The sequence below is a fragment of the Hylobates moloch genome, unplaced genomic scaffold (genome assembly GCF_009828535.3).
Source record: "Hylobates moloch isolate HMO894 unplaced genomic scaffold, HMol_V3 SCAFFOLD_12, whole genome shotgun sequence".
In the NCBI taxonomy this organism is placed as follows: domain Eukaryota; kingdom Metazoa; phylum Chordata; class Mammalia; order Primates; family Hylobatidae; genus Hylobates; species Hylobates moloch.
This window is the reverse complement of record NW_026652287.1, coordinates 43494565-43512455: the sequence shown is the minus strand read 5'-3', so window position 1 is coordinate 43512455 and position 17891 is coordinate 43494565. Positions and strand designations below refer to the sequence as shown.

At 55.4% G+C, this 17891-nt stretch overlaps 2 protein-coding genes across 3 annotated transcripts; both read left to right on the top strand.

Annotated features, from left to right (window-relative positions):
- Positions 1–1873: 1873 nt before the first annotated feature.
- Positions 1874–4521, top strand: CDKN2D (cyclin dependent kinase inhibitor 2D). Of its 2 annotated transcripts, XM_032169661.2 has the most exons (3): positions 1874–2013; positions 2292–2447; positions 3568–4521. In XM_032169661.2, exons 2-3 carry the CDS (start codon positions 2307–2309, stop codon positions 3925–3927), a joined length of 501 nt encoding a protein of 166 aa, XP_032025552.1. In that variant the 5' UTR covers positions 1874–2013; positions 2292–2306; the 3' UTR covers positions 3928–4521. The 2 variants fall into 2 exon arrangements, with proteins under 2 accessions (XP_032025552.1, XP_058280902.1); XM_058424919.1 differs by having other exon boundaries at positions 1981–2447.
- Positions 4522–4825: 304 nt separating this feature from the next.
- On the top strand, positions 4826–17726 carry KRI1 (KRI1 homolog). Its single transcript, XM_032169656.2, has 19 exons — positions 4826–5080; positions 5193–5266; positions 5947–6052; positions 8130–8238; positions 9119–9173; positions 9248–9297; positions 9696–9792; positions 9880–9957; positions 10504–10631; positions 11006–11132; positions 11234–11329; positions 11415–11585; positions 12879–12954; positions 13058–13146; positions 13223–13349; positions 13435–13565; positions 16101–16165; positions 16286–16384; positions 17178–17726. Exons 1-19 carry the CDS (start codon positions 4969–4971, stop codon positions 17515–17517), a joined length of 2130 nt encoding a protein of 709 aa, XP_032025547.1. The 5' UTR covers positions 4826–4968; the 3' UTR covers positions 17518–17726.
- Positions 17727–17891: the final 165 nt, after the last annotated feature.

The following is a 17891-nucleotide window of genomic DNA, read 5'->3' as shown; positions in this document are numbered from 1 at the left end:
CAGGAGGCTGAGGCAGGAGAATGGCGTGAACCCGGGAGGCGGAGCTTGCAGTGAGCCGTGATAGTGCCACTGAACTCTGGCCTGGGCGAAAGAGCGAGACTCTGTCTCAAAAAAAAAAAAAATAATAATAATAATAAATAAATAAATAAAAAGCCATGGCTTGATCTGCACAATTGCCATCCTGATACCCCACCTACCTGCTCTCCCCTGCTCTGTACCACACCAGGCACGCTCTCACCTCTGGGCCTTAGCATCTGCTGTGCCTCCCAGCTGGTGTGCTTTTCCCCATATAACCACAAGTCTCCCTCCCTCACCTTTAGGTCTCAAATCAAATGTCACCTCTTCAGGGAGGCCCTCTCTGCCTTTCCGTTTCTTTTTCTTTTTCTTTTCTTTTCTTTTTTTTTTTTGAGACAGAGTCTCACTCTGTTGCCCAGGCTGGAGTACAATGGCGTGATCTCGGCTCCTGCGACCTCCGCCTCCTGGGTTCAAGCGATTCTCCTGTCTCAGCCTCCTGAGTAGCTGGGATTACAGGTGCGCGCCACTAGGCGCAGCTGATTTTTTTATTTTTAGTAGAGACGCGGTTTCACCATGTTGGTCTGGCTGGTCTCGAACTCCTGACCTCGTGATCTGCTCACCTCAGCCTCCTAGAGTGCTGGGATTACAGGCGTGAGCCACCGCGCCCGGCTTTTTGCCTTTCCATTTCAATGGCTCATCTGGTCAGTCCTCTACCACTCTAAAAAGATTTAACTATTGGCGGGGAGCAAGAGCTCACGCCTGTAATCCCAGCACTTTTGGAGGCCAAGGCAGAAGGATCTGTTGAGCCCAGGAATTCGGAAACAGCCTGGGCAACAAAGCAAGAACCCCAACGTAAAAAAAAAAAAATCTGAATTTAAAAGCAAAACACAAATAACAAACAAAAAACACCAGCCTGGGTAACATTGTGAAACCGCATCTCTACTAAAAATACAAATTAGCCGGGCGTGGTGATGTGCCCTGTAGTCCGAGCTACTCGGGAGGCTGAGGCGGGAGGATCACTTGAGCCCGGGAAGTCGAGGCTGCAGTGAGCTGTGATCGCGCCACTGCACACCGGCCGGGTGACAGGAGTGAGACCCTGACTCAAAAATAAATACATATATTAAATAAATAAAAATTAACTATTGTCTCTGGCCCCAGACCATAGGTGTCCCTGCAGCAGGGGCCGACTGGCGTGCTCTCCACTCGGGCACCTCTAGGAGGTGCTAAGTAAATATTTGAACGAAGACCTCTGAGTCCCTGTCTGGCTGCGACTATGTCCTCCCAGGCCTTCCCACGTGGCAGCTGCAGGCTCCTTTCCTCCTGGCTCAGTCTGAGCCAGGCAGGGTGATCCCTTCCTCGTCCACTCCATCTCTCCGTTTCCCTTTCTTCACGGTGCTTGACACTATCTAATATTATTTAGTTGTTTGAATGTGCGTGTCCAGCTCCCAGGACGCTCCCTGCACACCGTGAATGAATGAATGAACGAAATAAAGCGCCCAGCTCGTAGTAAGGGCCAATGAATGTCTATTAGCAGTGGAACCTCGGATTGGGTGGCTCCAGCCCTGCCTCCCTTCCCCCAGGAGGCGCCGAGGTCCCAGAGCAGCCCGCGCTACCCTGCCCCTGACCTTTCTCCCTGGGTCAGTTAAACCAGCCTTCTTTCCCGCCTGCCGGGTTCATTTGAAAACCGAAAACCCCGCCATTGCTGGCGGTCCACCGCTTGCCACACTCTGACCAATCAGCAGCGACGCGTTTCACGCCGAGCCCGAAGTTTCCCCGGCGACGCGCATCCACTGGTTATGCAGGCCCTGTGGGCGGAACGTCATAAGGTCGCGCGCCGGGCAACGCGGATCCGCTACAGAGTAGCGAGTTTGTAAGAAAACAAATCCACGGCGTTCGGGGCGTGGCCGGGAGCACTTTGGCTCCGCCCCCTGGCGGCTGCCTCAGCGGCGGCGGCGGCGCAGGCTCAGAGCAGACCCCGCCCGGCGAGGAGGAGGGAGGGTGAGTTAGGGGCAGACCCAGCCCCCAAGGGGCGGGCGCCGGGCAGGGCCCCGCGGGCGGCCGAGGGTTGGGCCCGGCTTCCAGCCCCTCGCCGCCCTCCGGCTGACAGGGGGAGGAGCCCTCTGGGAGGGCCGGGGTCTCGGGCTGGGGAGCCGGGCCGGGAGCGCAGCGCAGCCGGGTGCACCGCGGCCGCGCCTCGGGAGGGCTGCTCGGGCCAGCGCCCGCCGGCTGCTCCGTGCTGACAGCGCCGGGCTGGGGCGGGGCGGGGGGCTTTGCAGGCCGCCAGTGTCGACATGCTGCTGGAGGAGGTTCGCGCCGGCGACCGGCTGAGTGGGGCGGCGGCCCGGGGCGACCTGCAGGAGGTGCGCCGCCTTCTGCACCGCGAGCTGGTGCATCCCGACGCCCTCAACCGCTTCGGCAAGACGGCGCTGCAGGTGAGGTCGGGCCGGTCCAGGTCGGGGCGGGGCGGCTAAGCGGGATGAGGATCCGAACCCCAGAGCTCTTCTCTGGTCTCCTGGCCCTGGTGGTGACCCACTGGGAACCGGTCCTTCTTCTCTAGGCTTTCATTGTTCCCCCACGGTCCCCTTTCGAAGGTGGGTGGTGGGTGAGACTAGGTTGTGGGGGGAGGGGAGAGCTTTTTAGCATCTTCTCTGTGAGGATTCCTGCTTCTCTGAGTGCCGGGGATTCACTTTCCCTGGAGAGGTTCTTATTCCGTGGGTGCGGGTTCAGCTCGTTTGGATGCCGTTTCCATGGGGAGGGCTCACGTTTCTTGGGGCTTCTATGGGGAGATCCGATCTCTGGAAGGGGAGGTCCTGTCTCTAGGGGTTCCTCATTTTGTAGGGGGCTCTCTGAGACATATCTGGTTACTTGGGGGTGGGGTCTTCATTCCTAAAGGTTACGCGGATCCTTGGTATAGTGTGGGGGCCCCAATGGAGGAACAATGTCAGATTGCAAGACATCCCTATATTCTCTGGGAGACATTTTACAGGGGAGTCTCGTTTCTCTTCTCTTATTACTTTTGGAATCCCGCTTCTTGAAAGGAGCTCTCAGGTACTCTGAGGTGACATCACCATTATATAGGAGGAGGCTATTTCCTGGAGAAGGGGGTGGGGTTCGCTTTCCTTTGACATCTCTTTTCCTTATGAGGACTGTCAATTCTTTGGGGGTAGTTCTCCATCTCTGGGGGCCCACTTCCTGGAGGGGATTTTCTATTTCCTGGTGATTGCCCATATCTGGGGGCGTCTTTGGTCCCTTGGGGGAGAGTCTTAGGTTCCTTGAAAGTTTCCATGGGGGCTGTTCTCTGGGTTGGGGGGGTCTCATTCTTAGGGGAGCGACCAGCTTTTGGGGGTGGGGTCCCCATTCCCAGAAGAACTTTTTATCTGCATCTCAGTTTCCTGGGGGCTTATGCAGCTTCTCCGTTCACTAGAGGACCCCTCCTCTAGCATTTCCTGTTTCTGGGAGATGCCTCTTTCTGGATGACCCTTCTCTTTCCAGTGACCCCTTTTTTGGAACCTCTTCCCTTGAGGACCTCCTGATCCTCTGTCCCTCACACAGGTCATGATGTTTGGCAGCACCGCCATCGCCCTGGAGCTGCTGAAGCAAGGTGCCAGCCCCAATGTCCAGGACACCTCCGGTACCAGTCCAGTCCATGACGCAGCCCGCACTGGATTCCTGGACACCCTGAAGGTCCTAGTGGAGCACGGGGCTGATGTCAACGCGCCTGATGGCACCGGGGCACTTCCAATCCATCTGGCAGTTCAAGAGGGTCACACTGCTGTGGTCAGCTTTCTGGCAGCTGAATCTGATCTCCATCGCAGGGATGCCAGGGGTCTCACACCCTTGGAGCTGGCACTGCAGAGAGGGGCTCAGGACCTCGTGGACATCCTGCAGAGGCACATGGTGGCTCCGCTGTGATCTGGGGTCACCCTCTTCAGCAAGAGAACCCCATGGGGTTATGTATCAGAAGAGAGGGGAAGAAACACTTTCTCTTCTTGTTTCTCCTGCCCACTGCCGCAGTAGGGGAGGAGCACAGTTTGTGGCTAATAGGTGTTGGTTTTGGGGTGTGTGAGTGTTTGGGGGACGTTTCTCATTTGTTTTTCTCACTCCTTTTGGTGTGTTGGACAGAGAAGGGCTCCTGCAGGCCACAGCCACCTAAACGGTTCGGTTTCTTCTGCGCCCCAGGCTGCTGGGGCCTCAGACAAGACCCAAGGGCAGAGCATTTAAGAGTGAAGTCATCACCTCTAGTGAGCCTAGAACCTGGTGACCTTGGCCGGCTGTGCTCAGAGACCTGAAGTGTGCACGTTGCTTCAGGCGTGGGGGGTGGGGGGAGCGTCCCAAATCAATAAGAAGGTAGAATGAGTTATGAGTTATTCATATTCTGTTGGAAGCTTGTTTTCCAGTCTCTTGTACAGCGTTTTAAAAGAAATGGATTCTATTTATTATGCTTTATTGGAAAAAATGTTGTAATAATTTAATGTTTTTACCCATTAAATTAAGACTTGTGCATGATCACAGCACGGGTGGCTTCTGATTTTTGAGTCTGGGATGGAGAGTTACACATCCGGGATGTTGATGGGGATGAGGACGGGGGTCGCGGATCGTGGATGTGGTGGGTGAGGGGAGAGAACAGTAATTCCCAGGGCGCCAGGGTGAGTGAGCTGGGTGGGGCAGCGGTTTTCGCTGTCGGAACGGAAGGGAAGCAGGAAACCGCGAGTGGAGAAAGGGCCCCCAGCTGTCAGCTGGGTGCCCGGAGCACAGGGGGTGGGGCGGGTGGGCGGTGGCCGCGGCCTTCCCCGCAGGGGCGTAGCCGTGGGCGGTGACTGCCGTGATGAAGCTTAAGGGATCCCGGAAAAGCCAGGGGCGGGGTTAGGAGCGGTCCGCCTCGTTTACAAGTGGATTTGGGCGGGACCGAGGGCGGCCCCGCTCCGTCCAGGACTTCCTCAATGCGCGTGCGCCATGGGCCACAGAGCCGCCATGCCGGAACCGCGCGGGTCGTTGCAGCTGCGGGTGAACGCGGCGTTTGCCGCGCGGTACAACCGCTACCGCGAGCGCGAGGAACTGCAGCGGCGTGAGTGCGGGGCGCATGCGCGCGGGAGCCTGCGCGCGCCGACCGGTTGGGAAGTGGGGAGTCGAGTGGCCCCGCCGGCTGACCTGGGGGGCATCCCATCTGTGTCCCGCAGTAAAGGATCGCTACGGGGACCGGGACAGCGGCAGCGACTCCAGCTCCGAGTCGGACTCCAGCGACGACCGCGTGGTGCGCGTCCCCGCCCCGTCCTGGACGTGCGGAGGCGTCCAAGCCCCCCCGCCTCCACCCGACCCCGATGTAGACGGGGGGAAACCCCCAACCCCAGAGCGCCCTGCGGGAGCGTCCCATCTCCCGCTCCCCATCCCATGAAGGACAGACAGCGCCCCTCTCTCCCCAGGGGAGCCAAATCCCCGTTATTTTCCCTCCCCTGCCACGATCCACCTGCCCACTCTGATGTGTGGGGCGACTCTGTCCCCCAAGAACCCCCCCTGTCCTCTTTCATCCTCAAGAGTCTAGCCATTTTTTAGTGTACTCCTTGCGCCACGTGGGGCGCCCAACTTCTACTCACATCAGCCCTGATCCTGGTCCCACTGTGCGGCCTGGCCCAGCCTCTCCCCGCTGTCTCTCGTGCCCTCAGCCCACCTGCCCCTTGTCAAGTCTTTGTCTTCCCCAGGAATTACCTTCTCCTTGCCCCTCACCTTCCTTTACCCATATCCTGTACCTACCTGTGGCCTGCTCCTGCCCACCTCAAGAGGGCCCCTCTCCCTCCTGCTGTTTGACCACCTGCCTCTCTCCCCAGCCAGATCCACCCCCCTCCATCCTAATCCCTACGCTGAGCTCACCTGCTGGCGCCAGGGCTCTTATTACCTCCCTTCTGAAATCTATCCCCAACCCTTTTCCTGCCCTAGGAATTTGACCCCCAGCAGGAGCGGGACTTTTACAAAACGCTCTCCTTGTTGAAGAAGAAGGACCCCCGCATTTATCAGAAAGATGCCACCTTCTATAACAGAACAGGTCCGGGGCCACTCCTGTCTAAGCCTCTCCTTCCTCCGGGGTCCTTTCCTGACTGTGGATTCAGAGAAGTGACTTCACTTCTCTGAGCCTCTTTTCCTGTCTGTAAAGTATATCTAACGGTAGCATCTCCCCTCAGGGCTGTTTTAAGGATAGATTGGGATTTACCCAGTTTACCCAATTCATCTGTTTTGACTGTTGAATGAATTGCTTCACAAGTCACAAGTCATTAGCAGAACCTAGGTTATTACCTGGTGGTGGGTTAATGAATGTGTCCTTTGCACTGTTCAAGGTGGGAATTGCTGACTGAATGATTCCAGCTCCACCAGGCTGGGTAGGTGGTTCAGGCATCTAATCCCAGCACTTTGGGAGGCTGAGGTGGGAGGGTCAGTTGAGGCCAGGAGTTTAAGACCAGTTTGGGCGACATAGCAAGACCCCATTTCTCTCTCTCTCTTTTTTTTTTTTTTTTTGAGATGTTGTTTCACTCTTGTTGCCCAGGCTGGGTTGCGATGGCACCATCTCGGCTCACTGCAACCTCTGCCTCCCAGGTTTAAGCGATTCTCCCGCCTCAGCCTCCTGAGTAGCTGGAATTACAGGCACGCACCACCACGCCCAGCTAATTTTGGATTTTTAGTAGAGACGGGGTTTCTCCATGTTGGCCAGGCTGGTCTCCAACTCCCAACCTCCGGTGATCCACCCGCCCTGGCCTCCTGAAGTGCTGGGATTACAGGCGTGAGCCACTGTGCCCAGCCAGCCTTTCTTTTTTTTTTTTTTTTGAGACAGAGTTTTGCTCTTGTTGCCCAAGCTGGAGTGCAATGGCATGATCTGGGCTCACTGCAACCTCCTCCTCCTGGGTTCAAGCGATTCTCCTGCCTCAGCCTCCTGAGTAGCTGGGATTACAGGTGCATGCCACCACACCCAGCTATTTTTTTGTATTTTTAGTAGAAACGGGGTTTCACCATGTTAGCCAGGCTGGTCTCAAATTCCTGACCTCAGGTAATCCATCCGCCTTGGCCTCCCAAAGTGCTGGGATTACAGGCGTGAGCCACTGTGCCCGGCAGCAAGATCCCATCTCTACAAAAGATTCAGAACTCAGCTGAGCATGCTGGTGTGCGCTTATACTCCCAGGTATTTGGGAGGCTGAGGTGGGAGAATTGCTTAAGCCCATGAGTTCGAGGCTGCAGTGAGCTGTGGGCTAGGATCTTGACACTGCACTCCAGCCTGAGCAAGAGTAAGACTCCAACTCTCAAAAAAATTAATTATAATAATTAATCAGGCTGGGCGTGGTGGCTCATGCCTATAATCCTAGCACTTTGGGAGGTTGAGGCGGGAGGATCACTTGAGGTAAGGAGTTCGAGACCAGCCTGGCCAACATGGTGAAACCCCATCTCTACTAAAAATACAAAAATTAGCTGGGCATGGTGGTGCACACCCATAATTCCAGCTACTCAGGAGGCTGAGGCAGGGGAATTGCTTGAACCTGGGAGGCGGAGGTTGCAGTAAGCCGAGATCACGCCATGCACTGGGCAACGGAGTGAGACTCTGTCTCAAAAAATAATAATAATGGCCAGGTGCGGTGTCTCACGCCTGTAATCTCAGCCCTTGGGAGGCCGATGCAGGTGGATCACCTGAGGTCAGGAGTTCGAGACCAACCTCACCAACATGGAGAAACCCCCATCTCTACTAAAAATATAAAAATTATCCAGGCGCGGTGGTAGGCACCTGTAATCCCAGCTTCTCGGGAGGCTGAGACATGAGAACAGCTTGAACCCGGGAGGCAGAGGTTGCAGTGAGCCAAGATCATGCCATTGCACTCCAGCCTGGGCAACAGAATGAGACTCCACCTCAAAAAAAAAAAAAATAAATAATAACAATAATAATAATAATCAAAACAGGAATTACAACCGAATGACCCCAACCCCACCAGATGGTGACAAGAACAATACTCTTGGACAGCTGGGAATTGGTGGATTTGGGATTTGAATCCTCTGTCTAACCCTGGCCCTGCCCTGTGGGATTCTCTGCCAGGGCAAAGAAGGGGGTTGTGGGTGATGGCAGGTGTCTTTTGGTGGTTTCACAGCATCGTCATCAGAGAGTGAGGATGAGCCAGCAGCCTTGGAGAAGCAGAAGAAAGTGCGGCCCATGTACCTGAAGGACTATGAGAGGAAGGTTATCTTGGAGAAGGCAGGGTACGGAGAAGGCCTACATCCCCACCCCCTGGTTCCCAGCCCTGTCAGGTCTATGGGGGTCTTAGGGGCAGGAGAGGGAAAAAAACTGGCAACCTGGGCCGGGCATGGTGGCTCATGCCCATAATCCCAGCACTTTGGTAGGCTGAGGCAATAGGATCACTTGAGGACAGAAGTTTGAGAGCAGCCTGGGCAACATACCCCGCCTCTACAAAAGAATTAAAAATTAGCTGGGCATGATGATGTGTACCTGTAGTCCCAGCTACTCAGGAGGCTGAGGCAGGAGGATTGAGCCCAGGAGATGGAGGCTGCAGTGAGCTATGATCAGGCCACTGCACTCCAGCCTGGGCAACAGAATAAGACCCTGTCTCAAAAAGAAAAAAGGCTGGGCATGGTGGCTCATGCCTGTAATACCAGGACCTTGGGAGGCTGAGGCGGGCGGATCACCTGAAGTCAGGAGTTTGAGACCACCGTGGCTAACATGGTGAAAACCCGTCTCTACTAAAAATACAAAAATTAGCCAGATGTGGTGGTGGGCGCCTGTAGTCCCAGCTACTTGGGGAGGCTGAGGTAGGAGAATCGCTTGAATCTGGGAGGTGGAGGTTGCAGTGAGCCAAGATCATGCCACTGCCCTCCAGCCTGAGGGATAGAGCGAGACCCTGGCTCCAAAAAAGAAATGCTATCACCCATGATTGGAAAAGAAAAAATAAAAAAATGCTGGAAACTCACCAGAATCGCAGATACCCGAGAGCAGGAGCCTCAGTGATTCCATAGCCCTCCGATGGCCCCCGCCAGCTGTTGCTTGGAATAGCTGCTCTGCATGGGCATGGGGACAGGTGGGCCCTGGAAGACACATACCGAAGACCCCACTTTTCCTTTACAGCAAATATGTCGACGAGGAGAACTCAGACGGGGAGACTTCTAATCACAGACTCCAGGTGGGTGGGGTGAAGGCTGGGTCAGGGGGCTGAGGGGCCTGGGGCTGGCCTGAGACCTATGGCCCTCTCTGCAGGAGACATCATCACAAAGTTATGTGGAGGAACAGAAACAGCTCAAGGAAAGGTGAGGCTGGGTGGGCGGGAATGGCCCAATGGAGGAAAGTTGAGGCTCGGGGGTTGGATAGGCACGGGTTCACATTGAGCTCTGTCACTTTCTACGTGCCTCAGTTTCCTCATCAGTTAAACGGGGTTAATAACATCACAGCACTGCTCTGAGCTTGTTGAGAGGAGAGCTCAGGGCTTCTTAGTACATGGAGTTAATCTTGGGGCAGCCGGCTGGGTGAGGTGGCTCACGCCTGTAATCTCAGGGCTTTGGGAGGCAGAGGAGGGAGGATCACTTGAGCCCAGGAGTTCAAGATCAGCCTGGGCAACATAGACCCCAGCTCTACAAAATAAAATAAATGTTGGGGCAGCAGACAGGCCAGCCTGCTTGTCCTGAGGCTTGTTTTCTCTCATGGGCAGCTTCCGGGCATTTGTGGAGGACAGTGAGGACGAGGACAGTGCTGGAGAGGGTGGCTCCAGTTTGCTGCAGAAACGTGCCAAAACCAGGCAGGAGAAGGTAGGCACTGGGGACTGACAGCACTGCTGGGGGACAGGGTGGCGGGTGGCTGGGCATCTGCGGATGCTCAGTGCTAACTTTCCCCAGGCCCAGGAGGAGGCCGACTACATCGAGTGGCTGAAGGGACAGAAAGAGATTCGGAACCCAGAGTCCCTGAAGGAACTGGTGAGTTCTCACGCATGGTCGCTGATGGAGGAGACCGTGTGTTCCTCGTCCATCCAACCTATTTACAGAAAGTAACCCTCTGAAGATGGGATATGTACATCTCTGGGCCTCAGCTCCTACATCTCTTTAAATGGGGATAGGCTGGGCGCCGTGGTTCACACCTGTAATCCCAGTTAAAGGCAGGAGGATTGCTTGAGGCCAGGAGTTTGAGACCAGCCTGGGCAACATAGCAAAACCGCTCTACAAAAAAATGAAAAAATTAGCCAGGCATGGTGGCATGCGCCTGTAGTCTCAGATACTTGGGAGGCTAAGGCGGGAGGATCTTGTGAGCCCGGGAGGTTGAGTCTGCAGTGAGCTATGATCACACCACTGTACTCTCACCTGGATGGCAGAGTAAGACCCTGTCTCGAAATAAAAAAAATACAAAAACAAAATGGGGCTAATGTCACCTACTCCAGAGGCTGGCTGTGAGGTCCATGTGGTGAGCATGCCTGCCCTCCTTCCCTGTCCTCCATTGACCAGAGTCTTGTCTCCTGTCACCCCCAGACCCATCTCAAGGAATACTGGAACGACCCTGAGTTGGATGAAGGGGAGCGGTTCCTGCGGGATTACATCCTCAACAAACGCTACGAGGAGGAGGAAGAGGAGGAGGAAAAGGAGGAGGAAGAGGAGGGGTGAGCCACTGCGTCTCCCCAGGGCCTAGATTTTGGGTGCGCTTCCTGAAGTATTCCCAGGCAGCACTGGCCAGGAGGCAGAGGGCACCATGTGTGTCTTTTTTTCACAGATGGTGGCAGAGTTAGTCTGCCGCAAGGCACAGCCACAGAGGGTAGGCTCTGGAGCCAGGTGGCACTGCCTCAAATCCTGGTTCTGCTTTGAGACTTTCATGCCTCAGTTTCCCCATCTGTAAAATGAGGACAATAGCAGCGTGCACCTTGTAGGGTTCTTGTGAGGATTAAATGAGTTTGTACACTTCGTACCCAGGCGTGCAGGAAAGGGGGGTCAACCTTGCTTGGCTGGCCCCCTGTTGTCACCACATCTTGCCCCTCAGGGTCCCCGGCCCCCCAGTCCAGCTGGCTGTGGATGACTCCTCAGATGAGGGGGAGCTGTTTCTGAAGAAACAGGAGGACTTCGAACAGAAGTACAATTTCCGTTTCGAGGAGCCAGACTCAGCATCGGTGGGTGGCTGGGGCTGGTGAGGACTCGGCCCCCGGGGTCCAGGCCCAGGGAACCCCACATCATCTCTGCAGCCCTTCTGGGCTTTTCTGCTTGTGCCTAGGTCAAGACCTACCCACGCAGCATCGCGTCCTCCGTGCGCCGTAAGGATGAGCGCAGGAAGGAGAAGAGGGAAGAGACTCGGGAGCGAAAGAAGAGGGTGAGTGTGCACGCGGCCAGCTGGGGAGGACCCCCTAGCCATGCAGGAAAGCCCATGCGCTCCCTCCCTCTGCCTGGGCCTGCAGGAGAAAGCAAAGAAACAGGAAGAGCTCAAGCAGCTGAAGAACCTGAAGAGGAAGGAGATTCTGGCCAAGCTGGAGAAGCTGCGGAAAGTAACGGGCAACGAGACACTGGGCCTCGAGGAGGGGGACCTTGAAGACGACTTCGACCCTGCCCAGCACGACCAGCTCATGCAGGTGCGGCCCTCATCCCGGCCCACCATGACACTGAGCTCACACAAACATGGCTCTCACTGGGCACCGTGGCTCACGCCTGTAATCCCAGCACTTTGGGAGGCTAAGGCAGGCAGATCACCTGAGGTTGGGAGTTCGAGATCAGCCTGGCCAACATGGTGAAACCTCATCTCTACTAAAAATACAAAAGTTAGCCAGGTGTGGTGGTGCATGCCTGTAATCTCAGCTACTTGGGAGGCTGAGGCAGGAGAATCGCTTGAACCCGGGAGGCAGAAGTTGCAGTAAACTGAGATCATGCCACTGCATTCCAGTCTAGGCGACAGAGGGAGACTCTGTTTAAAAAGCAAAAGACCTGGCCGGGTGTGGTGGCTCACGCCTGTAATTCCAGCACTTTGGGAGGCCGAGGCAGGCGGATCACGAGGTCAGGAGATCAAGACCATCCTGGCCAACATGGAGAATCCCCATCTCTACTAAATATACAAAAAATTAGCTGGGGTGTGGTGGCGTGCGCCTCTAATCCTAGCTACTCGGGAGGCTGAGGCAGGGTATCGCTTGAACCCGGGAGGCGGAGGTTGTAGTGAGCCAAGATCGTGCCATTGTACTCCAGCCTTGGCTACTGGAAAAAAAAAAGAGAGGGCTGGGCCCTGCTCACTTTGTAATCCCATCAGGGGGGATCACGAGGTCAGGGGATCGAGACCCGGTGAAACCCCGTCTTCTAAAAAACAAAATAAGCTACCAGGCTGGTGGCGCCCTGTATTCCACTACGGAGGGGCTGAGGCAGGGGAAGGGTGAACCGGGAGGGTTGCAGTGAAGTCGACCATGATCCCGCCACTCACCTGGCGAAAATCGGCCTCAAAAAAAAAAAAAAAAAAAAAAAAGGATTTGCCGGATGTGGTGGCCACCGGAGGCTGAGGCAGGAGAATCTCTTGAAACCGGGAGGCAAGGGTTGCAGTGAGCTGAGGTAGTGCCATTGCACTCCAGCCTGGGCAACACGAGCGAAATTCTGTCTCAAAAAAAAAAACCACAGGGGCGAAGGCCTGTAGGAGGGCGAAGAACTGTGGATGTGTGGAACTGAATGGCGGCCAGTACATTACAGGGTAGAGAGCAGGGGAGTTGGCGGAGGATTCTGGACATGCAGGTCCTCCCACCTCAGGAGCTAGGTCCTGGGAGGGCTCTGGGGAGCCCCACGAGCTGCAGGAGTAAAGCTGCCAAGGAGGGGGTCATTGGCGGCATTGTGGGGGGCTCAGCTCCTCTGTCTCGAGTGGGCCCTGGTAACCCCCAGCCCTGACCCTGCAGAAGTGCTTTGGGGATGAGTACTACGGGGCCGTGGAGGAGGAGAAGCCGCAATTTGAGGAAGAGGAAGGGCTTGAAGGTGAGATCAGCTGGGGCACCGGGCTGGGGATTGGGGACTGGGGACTGGGCCTGAAGCCCAAGGTCCCACCCTGGCCCCACCTGTCTGTTCTCTCTGCATCCAGACGACTGGAACTGGGACATGTGGGACGGGCCTGAGCAGGAGGGAGACTGGAGCCAGCAGGAGCTGCACTGTGAGGACCCCAACTTCAACGTAGGTGTAACGGGTTGAGGGAGTCCCAGGGGCCCTGATAGAGGGCTGGTGGTACCTGACCTGTGTGTCCTGGCAGATGGATGCTGACTATGACCCCAGCCAGCCGAGGAAGAAAAAGCACGAGGCCCCCTCGACGGGCAAGAAGAAGCGCAAGTCACCCTTCGCCGTGGCCGTGGGGCAGGAGAAGCCCGTGTTTGAACCTGGTGAGGCCCAGGTGGGCAGGCCATGGGTGGGCAGGGGGCTCCATGGGCCTGGCATAGCCCGGCAGCCTGGCTTTGTTTCGAGCAGGGGACAAGACATTCGAGGAGTACCTCGATGAGTATTACCGGCTGGACTACGAGGACATCATCGACGACCTGCCCTGTCGCTTCAAGTACCGCACCGTGGTGCCCTGCGACTTTGGCCTCAGCACTGAGGAGGTAGGGGCCCCGGGCGGGCAGGGACACTGCAGAGGGCACCAGGTATGCCAGAGGGGTAGAAAGCTGGCCCTGAGTCCCGATCTCTGTTGCTCAGAAATGCCACAACATGGCAGCCTGTTTCTTCATCTTGAAAATGATAATATTCGGCTGGGTGCGGTGGCTCACACCTGTAATCGCAGCCCTTTGGGAGGCCAAGGCGGGTGGATCACCTGAGGTCAGGAGTTCGAGACCAGCCTGGCCAACATGGTGAAACTCCGTCTCTACTAAAAATACAAAATTAGCCAGGCGTGGTGGCAGGCGCCTGTAGTCCCAGCTACTTGGGAGGCTGAGGCAGGAGATTTGCTTGAACCCAAGAGGCAGAGGTTGCAATGAGCCAAGATTGCACCACTGCACTCCAGCCTGGGTGACAGAGCGCAAAAAAAAAAAAAAGAACAGAAAAGGAAAAATGCTAATAGTCCTAATGACAGTACTAATAACATTACCTTGCCTCAAAGGTAATATTACTACCTTCTACAAGGTGGGGGCTTAAAACAGTGCCTCGCCCATGGCATGCCCCGTAAATATTACTTCTTTTTTTTGAGACATGGTCTCGCTCTGTCACCGAGGCTGGAGTGCAGTGGTGCCAACCTCCTGGGCCCAAGTGATCCTCCTACCTCAGCCTCCCAAGTAGCTGGGACTACAGGCATGTGCCACCATGCCCAATTAATTTTTTTAATTTTTTTATTTTATTATTATTTATTTATTTATTTATTTTGAGATGGAGTCTCACTCTGTCGCCCAGGCTGGAGTGCAGTGGCGCGATCTCGGCTCATTGCAAGCTCGGCCTCCCGGGTTCACGCCATTCTCCTGCCTCAGCCTCTCCGAGTAGCTGAGACTACAGGCGCCCGCCACCACGCCCGGCTAATCCTTTTTTTGTATTTTTAGTAGAGATGGGGTTTCACTGTGGTCTCGATCTCCTGACCTCGTGATCTGCCCGCCTTGGCCTCCCAAAGTGCTGGGATTACAAGCATGAGCCACCGCGCCCGGCCAATTTATTTTTAATTAAAAATATTTTTTGCACAGATGATGTTTTACCATGTTGTGCAGGCTGGTTTCGAACTCCCTGGGCTTAAACAAGCTTCCTGCTTTGGCCTCCCAAAGTGCCGGGATTCTGTGTGTGAGCCACCACACCCAGCCAATATTACTTTTTATTTTTGTTTATTTTTTGATTGATTGGTTGATTGAGATGGTGTCTTGCTCTGTCGCCCAGGCTGGCATGCAGTAGTACAAACTCAGCTCACTGCAAACTCCGCCTCCCAGGTTCAAATGATTCTCCTGTCTTAGCCTCCCGAGTAGCTGGAACTAGAGGCATGTACCATCATGCCCAATTATTTTTGTATTTTTAATAGAGACGAGTTTTAACATATTGGCCAGGCTGATCCCAAATTCCTGGCCTCATGTGATCTGCCTGCCTCAACCTCCCAAAGTGCTGGGATTACAGGTGTGAGCCACCAGGCCCAGCCAATATTACTTTTATTCCTGTCAGTATGTATCAGCAGCAGTCTGGCTGGTAAGACTTGGTAGCAGGGCTGGGCACACTGGCTTACACCTGTAATCCCAGTACTCTGGGAGGCTGAGGCGGGAGGATCACTTGAGCCCAGTAGTTCTGAGACTAACCTGGGCAACATAAGGAGATCTAGTTCTAGCTACTTGGGAGGCTGAGGCAGGAAGGTTGCTTGAGTCCGGGAGGTTGAGGCTGCTGTGAGCTGTGAGTCTGCCACTGCACTCCAGCCTGGGCGACATAGTGAGACCCTGTCTCAACAAAAGACTAGGTGTCCTCTGGAACCAGAGGGCCCAGGTGGGTTCAAGTCCTGGCTTGGCTGCTCACCAGCTGTGTCTTTGGACAAATTATTCCCCCATCTGTGCCTCAACTCCCCATCTGTAAAATGAGACAATAATTGGTAACACCCCAACTTTGGTGACTATGGAAGGAACAGAAATGAGACCAAAGTGTGTGGCACCTGGCAGGCTGTGGGCACCTACTATGCCTGACTGATGACGGCTGAAGGTGTGCGACCGTTTTCATGGTCAGTAAAAATAGCCGATGTGTACTGAGCTTATACCATCGGCATTCCCTCACTTCCTCTGATGGCCTTCGAGTAGGTTTGGAAACAGGTCTGGAGGCTGGGAATGACAGCCTCATATGTAATTAGGAAGCCTGGTGGTTGGCAGCGACCCCTGCCCGTTCTGAGGCTTTGGGGATGGCCGGGTATGGGTGACAGCTCAAGGGCCCTGGGGCTCAAACTGGAATCAATTCAGCCAACTTCCCAGCCATGTGGCCTAGGGCAAGGATCGGTTCTCTGAGCCTCAGTTACCCCATCTGCTGACCTCTACAAAAAACACTGGCCTCTGTAGAGATCAGCTGTCTCTGGCCATCATGGCAACCCTGCTGGATGGTAGCAGCATTACCGTTTTGACTAATGATGTGACTTAGGCTCAGGGAAGGCCCTGCCTGGAGAATATCACAGCAGGTCCCCACTCTCCCTTCCCACGCAGATCCTCGCTGCTGACGATAAGGAGCTGAACCAGTGGTGCTCCCTGAAGAAGACCTGCATGTACAGGTGATGGGGCGGCGCAGGGCCACGTGCACGGGGGGCAGGGTGGAGCCAGGTGTGCTGCGGGCAGGGCAGGCAGCCCCGGGCACTTCCCAGAGCACCCAACACAGGGGCATCTGACTGCAGGTCAGAGCAGGAGGAGCTGCGGGACAAGCGGGCGTACAGCCAGAAGGCCCAGAACTCATGGAAAAAGCGGCAGGTCTTCAAGTCACTCTGCCGAGAAGAGTAAGCAGTGCTGGCTGGGGAAGCATGGGTGGGGAGCCTGCCAGGCCCAGGCTGGAGTCTTGGCTCTGTCAGCCTCTTGCTGCATGACTTTGGGAATGCAGCGCCCCCCGCTGTGAGACCTGGGTTCGAATCCTACATGGGCACCATCGTTGTGTGACGTTGGGCAAGTTGCTACCCCTCCTGGGCCTCTTTCTCATTAAGATGGAGATAGAGACGGTTCTGCCTTATCAGGTTGCCGAGGATGAAATGAGTTAATTCTCGTAAAGTTATTAAGATATAGTAAATGCCCCATAGGTCTTAGCTGTTACTAGGATTGCTTTCGCCCAGTCTAGAAGGCAGGGGTGATAGAAGCACACAGTTTATTTAAAGCTAAAATGAGGCCAGGTGTGTGCTCCAACCTGTAATCCCAGCACTTTGGGAGACTCAAGCGAGAAGATCGCATGAGCCCAGGAGTTGGAGGCTGCAGTGAGCTGTGGTAACGCCACTGCATTCCAGTCTGGGTGACAGAGCAAGACCCTGTCTCTAAGGAAACAAAAGCTAAAATGAGTTAATTGATGTGACTAGCTTAGGGCTGGCCCAGGCACAAGTACCAGAATCTTCAGCCTCACAATCTAGCCTTTGGGATCCGTAGAAAAGCCCTGGCTTTGGCCTGAGACCCAGGTCTGAATCCCAGGCAGGCCCTTGGTCGCTTCACTATGCCCCTCCTTTCCCCGCCTGTAAAATTGGGCCTGCGTGCTCAGGAATGGGCCTGATCTTGACAGGCCTGGGCTGAGCCCTGACTGTTCTCCCTCAGGGCAGAGACACCCGCGGAAGCCACAGGGAAGCCACAGAGAGACGAAGCCGGCCCACAGAGGCAGCTGCCAGCCCTTGATGGGGCTGGCGGGAAGCGGCCCCAGCCGGAGAGTCCCCCAGCACAGGAAGAGGAGGCCCCTGTATCACCCCACAAGAAGCCAGCCCTTCAGAGGCGGAGGAGGGCCAAGAAGGCACGGCTGCTGGGCCCCACTGTGATGCTTGGTGGACGTGAGTTCAGCCGCCAGAGACTGCAGGCCTTTGGCCTCAACCCCAAACGGCTGCACTTCCGCCAGCTGGGCCGGCAGCTGAGGAAACAACAGGGGCCCAAGAACAGCTCCTGAGCACCAGGGAACAGGCAGGGGCCTCAGGCTCCTTCCCTCAAATCAAGCCCTGGACAGGTCTCGCACCCACAAGTACTATCTGCTGCAGAGAACCTCTCATCTTTGGCCAGGCATGCCTGTAATCCCAGCACTTTGGGAGGCTGAGGTGAGAGGATCACTTGAGCCCAGGAACTGGAGACCAGCATGGGCAACATAGCGAGACTCCATCTCTACAAAATGTGGTGACACATGCCTGTAGTCTCAGCTACTCAGGAGGCTGGGGAAGGAAGATCACTTAAGGCCAGGAGTTTGAGGCTACAGTGAGCTATGATTGCACCACTGCACTCCAGCCTGGGCTACAAAGCAAGACCGTCTCTTGAAAAAAATAATAAAAA

Excerpts from the sequence above, each read along its gene's own strand:
- CDKN2D (XM_032169661.2), top strand. The coding sequence starts at position 2,307 with ATGCTGCTGGAGGAGGTTCGCGCCGGCGACCGGCTGAGTGGGGCGGCG. Across the intron at positions 2,448-3,567 it reads TCGGCAAGACGGCGCTGCAG|GTCATGATGTTTGGCAGCAC; the intron begins GTGAGGTCGGGC and ends TCCCTCACACAG.
- KRI1 (XM_032169656.2), top strand. The coding sequence starts at position 4,969 with ATGGGCCACAGAGCCGCCATGCCGGAACCGCGCGGGTCGTTGCAGCTG. Across the intron at positions 10,632-11,005 it reads AAGGAGGAGGAAGAGGAGGG|GGTCCCCGGCCCCCCAGTCC; the intron begins GTGAGCCACTGC and ends CTTGCCCCTCAG. Across the intron at positions 11,133-11,233 it reads AGGAGCCAGACTCAGCATCG|GTCAAGACCTACCCACGCAG; the intron begins GTGGGTGGCTGG and ends GCTTGTGCCTAG.